Raw genomic sequence first — 15040 nt, 5'->3', positions numbered from 1 at the left:
GTGAGCTTTTGAACATGGTTGTGACAAGTACTGGCTGACAAGTACAAGTACTTGTGGAGACTTATGGGTTAAAGGACAGACGTTCCAAGAACTGCATGGGATAAAGGAAGGAAATACCAAACACTGCATCTAATAACGGAGTGTGTAACCTACTTTGAATAGTGAAGAAAGTCATCTGTGAAGTTCCAGATATAGTTCTCTGTGAGACTGAACCACAGTATTTCTAGCTCACACAACGACTTTGAAATGGTCCTCTCATCATGTTAATTACTAACAATTATATGGCATTAAATGGTATGATGTCAAAGTCCACAGTACTTAAGTAATATACACAAACAAACTTAATTAAGTACCCCCTGTATTTTTGCAAGGATAGGTTTTCAACATGTCCATAAAACCTTTCGTGGTGACCTCGATGGAAAAACATGAGTTTTTCTGACCCATGTGATCCTTTGACTCATAAAAATATGACAAAATGATAAGAATCCATGTTGAGTTTATGATGATAATTGCCAGTGTATGAAATAAAGCCCGTCCGACCGCCCGAGACGGTCCAGATTTCTTCCAGACGGTCTAGTTTTATAGCTAGCCAGCCCGATGGATGGGTGAATTTTTTTTTCAGATAACATGTTCACAGGCACTGTCTATTTAGTATTTAAAAAGGACTGGTTAAATCTCTTCTGGGCTGGTCAGGTTTTGAAGTTACCAGCCCAGATGGCTGGCTGGGTTTTTGGCTTATTTCATACACTGTAATTGCTCATTTTAAAAAAAACACTTATTTTCATACAAAACCATGTCTGTACAAGTATGGCCCTGGAATGTTTAATGTTGAATTTATTGGTCAATGTGAACATTCAAAATGTCATTTTGCATGTTTTACACGATTCAAGGTCAATACCGAATGTAACCTCCAGGTGACTGTATGACAGCCAGCACTCTCCTCCTCATACCCCCTGTCAGCCTCCTGATCCTCTGAAGGGGCAGTCTAAGCCATTCCTCGTGTAAAGGAGCTTCCCAATGGGCCAGGTTCTGTACAGGAGGACCCCTTTGTTGTACATGACAACCAATCATGTCCCACATATGCTCAAAAGGGTTAAGATCGGGGCTCATTCAATTGTGAGATATGTCAAGGGGTGCTTAACTAAGTTCCTTGTGTATATGTACATGTATTGCAGTGCCAAATAATCATTTGAATTAGCATAATAGCTTCTAGTCATTCTATGTAATCCAGAATGAATATTGATATAAGGAACAAAACACACCCATGAATTTCCAGCTTAGAATGTGCCTTCAGTAACCCATGCTTGTCGTAAGAGGCGACTATAACGATCAGGGGGTCATATGTCATCTGTTCCCAATTGGGCAGATTGATGCTCATGCTGTTGATCACTGGATTGTCTGGTCCAGACTCAATTATTTACAGACCGCCGCCACATAGCTGGAATATTGCTGAGTGCGGCGTAAAAATAAACTCACTCACTCACTCACTCTAATATGTAGGAAATATCGGGGCAAAGCTGACCATTCATTTCCAGGAATCCATGCCACGATGTATTGTGCAATATGTTGTAGAATTCCTGTTATGTTCTTGTTGGTATGTGTTTGTAGTATGTCAAAATCTTATGCTGGCCCACTGTATATAGAACCTCACTCTGCTTCAAAGCACAGTTCAGACACATACTTTTTTCCCCATTAATATCTTGACATCTCCCCCTTTTCATCCTCCTGGATTTACCTCAGGTCATTCCATTAAGCAATCTTAGTGCTAAGATGGTTGTAACTACCATACTATGACATACACATGTACATGTCAGTCGTTGCCCTAGGAACACTTTGTGGAACTATTCTTGCTATAAAACAGTCTACCTGAGTAATATCTTTATTAATTCGTAAGAATGAGTCGAAGTGAAGTTTATTATTGTATTATTTTAGGTTATTATTAAAGCAAGTGATAATTCACATTAGTATTGTAATATCAGGGACCGGGGGTGGGGGTGGGGGGTGATGATGAATTTTATGGAGAAGCATGTACAATGTGAGTGACCCCCCTAAAATTTATGTACAAAGTAAGTGACCCCCCTGCATGTCATGTACAAAATCAATGAAATCCCCCCTCCCCTTCCCATATTTTTTAAGCATAATTTTTTAATAATGTTGTGTACAAAATTGATGACCCCCTAGTACATGTGTACAAAATTGATGACCCACCCTACCTTACCAGAACAAAATGGGTGACCCCCCCCAAAATAATCATCTCAACCCAACCCACCCCACCCCCACCACCCCCAAAACCATTGATTATGAACGTTCCTAAAAGGGTATTTGTTGTGTTAGTGTCTTTTCACTAAGTAATTAAAGATTTGACTGGTGGGGTTTGTTTGTTAGATAATTGTGTTGTGACTTGTATACTGTACAAGACAACTGTCAGCACAATCAGTGTAGTAACTGACATATCCTTCATTTCAGTAGTGTGGACCTGCATAAGGACATGTTTCCTGAACCAAAACATGTTCAAATCTGATCTACATAATAATAATGGCCATTTATAAAGCACCTGTTTCCATACTTGTGCATGCTAATGCATTATTACCACGGATAAACCAAGCTGCCTTTGAGGCACCAGGAGGTAAGCAGTAATATGACTTATCCCATCGGGTACCCATTCACTGCTGGGTGAACAGAGGCAGTTTATGAACAAACTTACTTGCCTAGGTGAGACCAGATGTGTCATGTGTGCTTCGTTGAGGGGCTAGACTGAAGTCCTAGAAAGTGTCAGGAGTCAAGCTCCCAGACACCCCTTTCAAGGATTCTCTGCAACTATTTGCTTAACATTTCACATGATTTGTGACATCTTCACAGCTAGGTTTATGAATTGTTTGCTTTTGCCAACCATGAAAGAAACTGTCAGTGATCACATATTCTTTCAGTCTTAAAGAGCCTCTTACAGTAACATTGCTTGAGCGCTTCCAGCAGTATTGTCTACCAGCTATGTCTTGGTGTGGCTGATTAATTTTGGAGGAAATCTTGAATCGATACAGGCCTCGGACGATGGTGAAACCCCAGAGTACAGGAATGGCTCTGATTCGAAGCTACTTCATACGTTTCTGCCCAAGCATGACTTGCACAACAAAGTATGGTCCTTAGACCACTGTGCGCCCAGGTTCTCTAGGCATGAGAAATATGGCCATTAAGATGATATTATTTATTGTACATAAACTCAACTATGTAGTGATTCTCAGTGTTTGACAGTGTTTTACCATGAATAAAAGAGGGAAATGTCTAGTTTGCTTTATCTGTATTTTTGTCAGGAATTTCCAACATCCAGGTTGTTTCATTAGACAGGGCTTGCGTGGGATTCCAGATATGTAACTAGCTTTGACTTGCTGCACTTGGCTGTCTCTTCCATGGTGTGATTTACTGTTCAAAGTTCCTTTAAACTCAGTTCAGGCATCCCGACATCAGGACACAGGGGTCGGGTGTTCAGTCTCGCTGACTTGTCTGACACATGTCACTGAATGTCATTTTATCCTAATTGCTTAGATCGATGCTCGTGATGTTGATCACTGGATTTTCTGGTCCAGACTTGATTATTTACAGACCACCGCCATATAGCTCAGCTGTTGTTGAGTGCTGTGTTCACCAACAAATAAAAACACAGGGATGGACCTGCACTGAAAACCCTGCATTAATTGGCATCTACATGCACAACCAGCACTCCCCGTCCTAAATCCACCCTCCACGCTCGGAACTTAAAAAAATATTTTCACATGGGACACAGTTTTCGTAAACACTCGCACCTCACGGACAATTCTATAAATGATAAACTGCAATACACCTGAAGGCAACCTTATAACCCATTTTAATTAGCATTGCAATATATAAAGGAGGGTTTATAAAAAGAAATTATAGCATCATTCCTAACAAATAGGCCCCGTCAATGTCTCTGATACATCCCTTTCACTTCTGTAAGAATAAGTGAGTGAATATAGTTTTAATCTGATTTAACCCACACCATGGTGGGGACACAAGAAATGGGCTCCACATGTACCAACGTGGGGAATAGATTTAGGGCATTCCGACAGCAAACGCATAACCCCTAGGCTATCCCAGAGCCATATTCTCTAGGAAATGATCAGTAAATTTCGAAAGCTGGGCTGACTGACTGACAAATTTCTGTCAGCTAGGGATGCATGATGTACCCATGAAGCAGAACGCGAAATGATATTTTGAATCATCTCACTGCGTGTTTACATCATGAATCACCACAGCTCCACAACACCACAGCTCCACAACGTAATGAAACAGCTCGCAATTCCTAACTGAAACCGAAATAAAGTTGGATATACTGCTGTGTCATGTATCATTGCAAATGTGTTACATAGCTGCAAATGATCAAATATGGTTTGAGTACATTAGTAATATTTCCTGTACCATCACACATACGAAAATTGAAGTCAGCTATGTGTCACAGTCATTAAGAACTTTGTTAAGAGAGACAAGGCGAAACATTTAATTTTTTTTTTACAGCATGGACAAAAACGCATCTAAAATACAGTTAAACTTTTTCTGCCCTTTCACTGTATTTTCAATGGGAGGAGACGTATGAAGATACTGCAAAGATGTTATGATAATGTATGCTTGCTTTTAAATAATTACTGATGAAAGATATCGGTATAACCTTTGACCACTACGTAGACCCAGGAAAAGTATCACCCGAGAAAAGAATAGAACTGTAAAAGAATAGTTTATAAAAACCGTTAACCATAAAATACACGAGGGGCCTAACAGTAGTCAGTGAATAGTCGTTTGAAAGTATAAAACTGAGCGCTTCCTTTACATGTGTGGAAACTATATCGGTGTGATTCATCCGGAAATAAAGTATGAATAACTGACAGACTGACAAATAAATACCAACGCGTTTGAGCAGTTGTATTGAGAGCAACCATGAAGCAGCATCATTAGTAGTGTCTCTCATCCAGAGAGGCAAGTGGGTACCCTAGGTTCCATACAGAGAACATCCTGAAAAGAAGATAGAAGAGCTGTATTTTGTACACATTTAGTCCTATGTAGCGTTGTCATTTCATTGTCATGTTAATGTAGAAAACAACGAGAAAACATCATTGTGACGTTGGGATCCATCGTAGGACGGGGTTGTTATAATCTGTCTCCTGCATACTTCTGAATTTTGACATCACATCTCACTGAGGAGCCGGAAAGAATATTGACGCCATGCAGCATGAAGTGTTCCGAGTTCACATCAGTGGCAAGGACGGCGCAGCCAAGAGATGCCATCTCGGAGGAGATTACCAACTGGTTGTCAAAGACTCCAGTCTGTGTCTGTGCGGTTCGAAGCTGGGCCAGGTCATATATGAATGGCCGTATCCACACATAAGATGTTACGGATATACGGGCAAGGCTTTCAGTTTTGTGGCGGGTCGGTCCTCCTGTTCGGGAGAAGGCATGATTTCTGTCAAGACAGAAGATGGGTTTGCAATAAACAAATCAGTCCACGAGAAGGTTCAGCTTATGAAGACAAACACAGATTTGAAACATCATCGAAGGACTACACATCGATCAGGTATGAGATATATGTTTATCCAGGGGTGAATGAACACATATTCACATATTCTCAACAGGAGACTGACAATCTAATTTTTACTGAAACCAGATGTTTCACTATATTTTAGAAGTTTATAGGGATGGGGGTAGTGCAGCTTTTGCATGACATACAACGTATATTCCCAAATTATTCATACCAAATGAAATGTTCTGGTTTAAGACTAAAAAACCCAACATTCTTACATTGTGAAAAAGCTGAGGTTGGATGATTGATTATTACATTTTCACAAGAAATGCTTTTGAACGGACCCTTCAGCCATACACTGGTGTATCTTAACATTTTGCAAATACGGTATCCCATGCGCGTTTCGAAACACAAATGGTAGGGGCTTTATTCATAACTTAAGGTTCTGTGAAAGAATGGTTGAAGAGGAATGTTTCACTATATTGACATGATAATCACACGTGTTATTTTTCTCACAATCAGGACCCCTGTCACTGCCAGGTGTTCGTGTACACAGACGGCGTAAGAAGAAGAGGAACAGCGGGTGTCACGGAGGTGAATTCGTTTACAGCGAACCGTACAGTTTAAGTACAAGGTGCGTTTACTCTGAACCGTACAGTACAAGTACCTTCTTCACTACATGTCATGATTACTTATCGATGGATGGGACGGCATCACGGAATGCTAGTGATTGTTATGTTGGTGCTGCTGCTGTTGCTGGCAATGATGAATATGCTGAACTGTACGATGACTGCGCGGGAAGAAACAACGAATACACGAAACTGCACCGTGATGACACAGAATCATATGGTGGCGGTATTTATGAAACTTTGAAACCAGTTACACGTGTACGAGTGACACGTGCAGCTAAGGGACAACTACTGTAGTCACGGTATCACAGGTATTTCAATAAAACATCAAAAGGAACACGGGTGGCGGGGTCATCCGAGGAATCGCAAATCGCTGTGTAGAGTTACGCCCCTTTGGCACGCCAGGAACCTATGATCATGGGATCGAATCCCGGTTTGTCACGATTGTTTCTAGGTCTGTAACCACCATACCAGTGCGCATGGTTTTTACCAAAGTGCTGGACTCCAAAGACCTGCATCATTTCGGTCTTTTCCTCCCGCATTACGCTGGAACGCCCTGATGTAACGGGAATATTGTTCAACGCGGCGTCAAAACGTACTCACCTATATATATACAACAATGCTTGAGGCGTTGATATATATTCTTGTTTTATTTTATCATACCTCAGTAGTTCGAGCAATGGTTATACTCCATTGTCTGACATTTGTACATAAAGACTTTATCGTTTAAATATATCCTTTTCGTATTTACATTCATATATATGCGGCGTTGTTTCGTTGTTGGAGTTTTACATTTACATTTACTTATTAGTATATATACGTGCTGTTTACGTGGGTATTTGTTCCGTATCGACTCAAATGACAAACGAAAGGGTTATCTTGTGTTTCGTGTCAAAATGTTTTGATTTAAGATACTACACTATACTCTCCAACAAAAGTAACTGATTTATTACGCACTTGTATAAACGTATTGTAATTGTTACACATTTGTTTACTTATTTTCATGGCAAAAGTGGAACAGCCCTTCGTTTAAACAACACTTGTCTGATCAGCTGAGGGAATTTTTTTTGTGGCAATGAAATTCAATGGTTGACATCATCAAGTACTGCGCTTTGCTGGGTAGTTAAACGTTCGCTCGTCAAGCCGAATGCTAGGGTTCGAGTCCGAACAAGGATGCACTGTTGAAGCCAATGTCCGATTTGCCGGTGATATTAACTAATATTGTTAAAGCAGAGAAAAACATATTCGCTCATCCACCTTTCCAGTCACTGAATGTTATCAGCCCGATTCAGCAGTTTGTAAAGTTTAGAATTTGAGAATTAAAAATGTTGTGTCAAATAACTCTGAAAGGGTTACGATAAGTCATCAGCACGAATAAATACATGAGAAAACTCTAGAAGGTTTGGGAGAATATGGTTATCGAAAAATATAATGTCATCAATACACACAGGTAATATATAAAAATATTAGTCAGCATTTTACTTCACCGGTAGATTGAGTGTTAAGCCCAATGGAATCTGTTTCGAGACTGAATGTTTTCTGGCCTTGGCGCTTCCTACTATAGCGTTGATATTAATAACTGTTCAAAACGCGAGCTTTAGGGCGAAATTTTGATTGACTTACGGCACATAAACTGATGACATAGAATATGTACTTCATGCCGGAATGATATACTTAAAAGGTCAGGTGAGGGCGCATGGGCACCCTGAGCAGTTGCCCTACCATCACATGGGCACCCTGAGTAGTTGCCCTACCATCACATGGGCACCCTGAGCAGTTGCCCTACCATCACAAGGGCATACTGAGTAGTTGCCCTACCATCACATGGGCACACTGAGTAGTTGCCCTACCATCACATGGGCACCCTGATCAGTTGCCCTACCATCACATGGACACCCTGAGTAGTTGCCCTACCATCACATGGGCACCCTGAGTAGTTGCCCTACCATCACAAGGGCATACTGAGTAGTTGCCTACCATCATCACATGGGCACCCTGAGCAGTTGCCCTACGATCACATGGGCACCCTGAGCAGTTGCCTTACCATCACATGGGCACCCTGAGCAGGTGCCCTACCATCACATGGGCACCCTGAGTAGCTGCCCTACCATCACATGGGCACCCTGAGTAGTTGCCCTACCATCACATGGGCACCCTGATCAGTTGCCCTACCATCACATGGGCACACTGAGTAGTTGCCCTACCATCACATAGGCACACTGAGTAGTTGCCCTACCATCACATGGGCACCCTGATCAGTTGCCCTACCATCACATGGACACCCTGAGTAGTTGCCCTACCATCACATGGGCACCCATCACATGCACCCCTCATCAGTTGCCCTACCATCACATGGGCACCCTGAGCAGTTGCCCTACCATCACATGGGCACCCTGAGTAGTTGCTCTACCATCACATGGGCACCCTGATCGGTTGCCCTACCATCACATGGGCACCCTGAGCAGTTCCCCTACCATCACATGGGCACCCTGAGTAGTTGCCCTACCATCACATGGGCACCCTGAGCAGTTGCCCTACCATCACATGGGCACCCTGAGTAGTTGCCCTACCATCACATGGGCACCCTGAGTAGTTGCCCTACCATCACATGGGCACCCTCATCAGTTGCCCTACCATCACATTTGAACACTGAGTAGTTGCCCTACCATCACATGGGCACCCTGATCAGTTGCCTTACCATCACATGGGCACCCTGAGTAGTTGCCCTACCATCACATGGGCACCCTGAGCAGTTGCCCTACCATCACAAGGGCCCAATGCTAATCAATGTATGTTGTGATTTGCTGTCAACAAGTCAATATACACTGCACTGACCCGGGTTCTCGGCGTTAAAAGCCAACGCTTTAACCACTGGGCTACCCCACCGTCCCCATAGTTTGGTAAAACGTTTTGTCCTTCACCTTTTTGATAATAAACCTGCGCAGTGTGATCTTTGAAATTCAATATTTTCAAGCAATATAACCGTGTTCCTAAAATCACCATTTTCTCCTCAAATCCACGCACAAAAAACTAAAACAAATTCATTATTAAATGATGTGGTGACGCGCACCAGTGAAGGTCCGTTTGACATCATGTAAATCGATCTTCGTATGGGACACGATGACCTGCACCGACAAAATCAACGCGCGTAAAAAACCAAACCCGCAAGCGAGAGGTCAGCTTTGTTTGCGGGTCACAATCTATCATTGACGTTTTCATAGGCAGGCCCTGTTTTTTCTTTGTATTTTGTCCCTGAATTTTCATTCGCATGTGTTACACTTTTAAATGGCATTGTGTATTTATACATAAAAGGGGTATTTTTTTCATTAGAAAAGTTTGGTAATACATTTTCAAAAACATGGGAACGGTTTTTATGTTTGTTTCTTACCATTAAATAGTAACAACTGCGATCTATTTTGTTTTTGGAACGGGAAAGGTGGACGTAAAAATGCTGCGAATATGCACACTCCATGCATTTGTCATTACACCCCCTCGTCCCATTAACCGGCATGTGTTCAGACGGTCTCAGGAAATGCCGATGAAACAAACATGTTTTGTGAATCATCTGTACAATACCCGTGAAGACCCTGGTTAGATTTGGTCTTCAGTAACCCATGTTTGTCGTAAGAGGTAACTAACGGGACTAGGTTGACACATGTCATCGTATCCCTGTTGCGTAGATCGATCCTCATGCTGTTGATCACTGGATTGTCTTGTCCAGACTTGTCGATTATTTACAGACCGCCGCCACATAGCTGGAATATTGCCGAGTGCATCGTTAAACGACAAACCAATCATCTGTACAACAGATCAGCCTGGTTACACTAACAGAACACCATGAATCACAAACACCTTGAACCAGTGACCAAATGTATCCGTGAGGCCCATGTCTCTGTTCAAACTACAAAGTTTAGGGACATGGTTTTGTATTGACAGGATCGTACTTTGATACGTCATTAATTCAAATTGCAGGGCTTCTCGATGTTTTTACAAAGATAAGCGGATTAGGAATCCTAGTCAATATGTTTGGACGCTATGTACTGTATTTCATTGATGCTGGTCCCAAACGTATATCACTTCGTTTAAACCCACGAGCACACCATGGTGCCGACAAACTTAGAAGCATAGGAAACAGGGATACCAACCACCGAACAATTGTGTCTGACAGGTATAAGGGACACAACTCGCACATCGAATTCAGTCACCTTAGACGAGGCCGTCCATGCTCAAGTATAATATGAGTAGCATTGAAGTGAACAGCTCGCTTATACCTGCGGATTATCAGCAAGCATTTATGTCACTATCATCCCAGCGGTGTGTTTTCCACCAGCGGTGTGTTTTCCACCAGCGGTGTGTTTTCCTCTCGGTGTACCCATCCACAGGTGTCTCTCCACTGGTGTAATCGTGTAATCAAGTCAGCCCGAGACAGAATGTATTGAAACTGCAACAAAAGACTCCTGATATAACTTCCGGGTTGATTATTGTATCGGGGCAGGTTGTGAATGTACTGAAAAGAGGTCAGTGCACAAACACGTTGTTCTTTTTTGGTCTTGAATTAACAAGAACTAATAACTCTGCCCTCGATAAACCTCACGAAACCATATTTATATAACGCGTTCATGTCAGTAGCGGAGGCGGTTGGATTACACCCTAAATCACCTGAAATCTTAAGTGTTGTCTGGCTATGGAGAGATTGTATCAGCAGTGAAGCCCGAAATCTGGAGTAATTGTCGTTTGTGTTAAACACGTTGTGAATGAGACAAGTGATGTTCCGTGTTTACATCACTGGCAAGGACGGCGTAGCCAAGAGGTGTAATCTCGGAGGGGATTACCAGCTGGTTGTCAAGGACTCCAGTCTGTGTCTGTGTGGGGTGAAGCTGCACCAGGTCATATATGAATGGCCGTACCCTGACATAAGATGTTACGGGTATACGGACAAGGCTTTTAATTTTGTAGCTGGTCGAGCTTCAACTTCTGGAGAAGGCATGATTTCTGTCAAGACAGGAGATGGCTTTGCAATAAACGAAGCAGTCAACGAGAAGGTTCAGCTCATGAAGAAAAACATGGATCTTCAGTCACGTGGAGGTACGGATCGCGTGTATGGTCCGTGTGATTGGTGTGATTGGTGTGATCTCTCTCTCTCTCTCTCTCTCTCTCTCTCTCTCTCTCTCTCTCTCTCTCTCTCTCTCTCTCTCTCTCTCTCTCTCTCTCTCTGTGTGTGTTTCTGTAATGAATGAGAGAACGAAACGACTGGGTCATGTTCACCTTATGTAACGACACAACTCGTGTTGTGGTGGTGGGTGTTCTGTATTGACTGTCCCCGGAGTAGGCTATTACATTTTTCCCCAGGGCATCCTGAATGATATAAACGTCACTTCATTTGATTATATTTATTTTTGATTCAGTGTGATACTTCAATATTCGCTGTGTTCTTTCCAGAAAACCCAACTCCTCCCGCAGATGGATCTGGAGATGACCGGCCTGAGTACACGGACCCGTACAGTGTGGAGACCCAATCTACAGACGAGGCTGGGATGTATGTGAACCAGTAACAGCGGGGAATGTTTCTGATTCTGCGGTAATTTATCAGTACATGTACGTGAAACATATATGTAATGTACATGTATCTTGTGAATACTTGGAACTAAACAGTGAACACTTGTCAGTATATGATAAATATATGTAACTGAATCGAGAACATATGGAGCTGAGGAGATTGACAAAGATATCTGAATGGTGGTGGAACATAACAATACATGGAACTAAACGGTGGATACATGCAGCTGAATGGTGAATACATGGAACTAAACGGTGGATACATGCAGCTGAATGGTGAATACATGGAACTAAACGGTGGATACATGCAGCTGAACAGTGAATACATGGAACTAAACGGTGGATACATGCAGCTGAATGGTGAATACATTGAACTAAACGGTGGATACATGCAGCTGAATGGTGAATACATGGAACTAAACGGTGAATACATGGAGCTGATCGATGAATACATGGAGCTGAACGGTGAATACCCAGCACTGAACACGGTGGGTATATATGGATCTAAACGGGGAATACTTGGAACTGAACGGTGATCTCATGATACTGAAAGGGGAATAAATGGAACTAAATGGTTATTACATGGAGCTAAAAGGGGAACACATGTGTCTTTATGCTGAGTACAAGGGTCTGTATAGTGAATACATCAACTAAACCTCTGTAAAAGATTTAAAAGACAACAGAAATACGTATCTCTAACCTCGTTAATTAAGTCCCTGAAGAGGTTACAAGTCGACGATGTCAAGACGATATCGAATGTATGCTGGAACGTTAATAGACTAAAAAGAAAACTTAATAAGTTTTAAAAAAATACATTATGTATCATCCTTTGATATATTTGGACTGTTAGAACTATGGGATAACTGTAAACTATCTGATATCGAAGACAAATTCCCAGATCACTTGATATACACTAATTACAGAGATTTTAATCACAGAGGTGGTGTAACTGTTGGACTTCGTCGTACATTACAACAGGGAAAACTTCGTGTCGTCACTAGGTATACAGATATGGTTTGCATCATTTTAGACAAGTCTGGTTTCCATCTTCAGAGGCATCTTCTATTGAACTATGTTTATGTTTATCCCAGCACCTCTTCAAGTTCTACTGAAATGAGATCATGTAAAGGTATGGACAAATATATGTTGAACAATGCTTAACAGAAATACTAATTGAATATCCAAACTTTGACGTCATACTTGAAGGGGACTTCAACGCGAGGACGGGTCATTTATTTGACTACATCATAGAAGACAACAACCGACACATTCCAAGTATTGAAGACATGGATCCCAGAATATGCATCTGACTCTTTCGACATTCCTAGAAAATCGAGAGATGATATAACTAACACATTCAGAGAAGATCTCATTAATTTGTGTTGCACTTTTGGTATACATATGCTGAATGGGAGATTTCCGGGAGATAAATGGGGATCATTTACTTGTTTTAAGGAGAATGGCTGTAGTTTAGTAGATTATGTATTACGTTCAACTAGCTTGTTTGCTAATATTGTTGATTTTAATGAGCACACTAGAGACGAGTCGGATCACTATATCATGTCCTTTAACTCCAAGCAGTGATACTGCTGACGACGGAGAGGGTTGCAACATTCCGCGATTTCATTGGAAGGAGGAGAGTAAACAGACATTTGTAGGATGTCTAAGCCATTTCTTACAAGATTTCAGTCTAGATCAGTGTTGTGACCTCCTGAACGCGAACATAGACTCGGCAGTAGACAAACTGACAACAACGTTAACTTTACAAACATGTGCAGTGACCAGTGGCTTACAGTCAAGGTACAACCCGTCATATAAACCAAAACCCAACTTGTTGTATGATGATAAATGTGAACAATTAAAAAAGAAGAAAATGTTAAATCTAAACGAATTCAGACTAACAGGAGATAGGGACCAGTTACGTGAATACTGTAGAGCGAGGAATAGCTATATGTCTATATGTAGAAAATAGAAAACTGAACTTGAAAATAGTGAAGTTAAATATCTTGTGAACTTGTGTTCTAAAAATGACAACAAAAAAAGTCACTGACAGGGTCTCAAAGCCAGTCTATCGCCATCATGTCAACACAGTGGACGGACTGTTTTATGAGTGTATGTAATATAACTGATATAGCTGTCGACGATGAGATAATTGAGGATGCTAAAACATTGTTTGACGTTATTGGCGGAATGGATTGTGTCGACTGTGATATCGATGTTGACATTGATCATGATGCTGACTGTATTTTAAATGGTGATATATCTCCAGAGGAGATTAAAACAGCAGTAAAAGACTTGAAGTGTGGGAAAGCTGCTGGGCCAGATGACATTAAGACTGAAATGATCATTTGCTGTATCCATTTCTTATCGCCTTATTTGGTGTTGATTTATAATCATGTTCTCAGCTCCGCTGTATATCCGCAGGAATGGGCGAAGGGAATTATAGTGTCCCTACATAGAAAGGGTAATGTAAATACAGTTGATAATTTTCGTGGTATTTCGCTCATGGCTGTTTTGGGTAACTTATATTGCATTGTCATTAATAATCGTCTTCAATTTTTGCAGACTGTTATGACAAGATTCCAGAGGCTCAAGCTGGATTTCGTAAAGGTTATAGTACGACAGATAATATTTTTACTTTACAATGTCTTGTTCAGAAATATCTTTCGAAAACCGGAGGTCGTTTTTATTGCTTATTTGTTGTTTTTCGAAAGGCCTTCGATTCAGTCAATAGAACATGATTGTGGTATTCGCTTTTTAAACAAGGTATTCGGGGTAGATTATTTTCAGTTTTAAGAAATATGTATTCTAAGATTTTGGCTTCTGTTCGTCTCAGTCATTCGTCGATCGGTGATTACTTCGAATCAGTGAGTGGTGTCCGGCAAGGTTGTGTTCTAAGTCCATTTCTTTTTGCGATGTTTATAACGGAATTTCAAGGTATGTTACACAATTTAGGTCTTAGGGGTATCTTTATTGGTTCAGATTATATGACATTTATTGTTATTGTTGTATACAGATCATCTTAATTTATTTGATGACACTTTTATAGGTTTGCAGAAGTTCCACATAAATATTGTAGCCCTTGGGGTTTAGAGGTAAATATGTATAAGACGGAGGTGCTAGTATTTCGTAATGGTGGTTTTTTTCGTTCATATAAGAAGTGGTTTTATAACGGTATTCCAGTTAAGACGTCAACATATTACAGTTATCTTAGTGTTCTATTTTCTACAAGATTGTTATATACCCTTGTTAGTAAAGCTAGTAAGGCCCTCTTTGCTTTAAAGTCTTTGTTTATAAAATATCCAAGTATATCTGTAAAGTTAATGTTCAA

The 15040-nt window shown here is 41.1% G+C and overlaps 2 protein-coding genes across 2 annotated transcripts; both read left to right on the top strand.

Annotated features, from left to right (window-relative positions):
• Positions 1-4944: 4944 nt before the first annotated feature.
• LOC124266498 lies at positions 4945-7394 on the top strand. Its single transcript, XM_046701295.1, has 2 exons — positions 4945-5578; positions 6047-7394. Exons 1-2 carry the CDS (start codon positions 5230-5232, stop codon positions 6448-6450), a joined length of 753 nt encoding a protein of 250 aa, XP_046557251.1. The 5' UTR covers positions 4945-5229; the 3' UTR covers positions 6451-7394.
• A 2952-nt stretch (positions 7395-10346) lies between these two features.
• LOC124266471 (docking protein 3-like) lies at positions 10347-11869 on the top strand. The gene is made up of 2 exons (XM_046701260.1): positions 10347-11238; positions 11593-11869. Exons 1-2 carry the CDS (start codon positions 10908-10910, stop codon positions 11703-11705), a joined length of 444 nt encoding a protein of 147 aa, XP_046557216.1. The 5' UTR covers positions 10347-10907; the 3' UTR covers positions 11706-11869.
• Positions 11870-15040: the final 3171 nt, after the last annotated feature.

Source organism: Haliotis rubra, unplaced genomic scaffold (assembly GCF_003918875.1).
Source record: "Haliotis rubra isolate DU_JTF1 unplaced genomic scaffold, ASM391887v1 Scf126, whole genome shotgun sequence".
NCBI classification, from domain to species: Eukaryota; Metazoa; Mollusca; class Gastropoda; order Lepetellida; family Haliotidae; genus Haliotis; species Haliotis rubra.
Note: the sequence above shows the minus strand (reverse complement) of the source record. Positions and strands in the feature narration are given on the sequence as shown.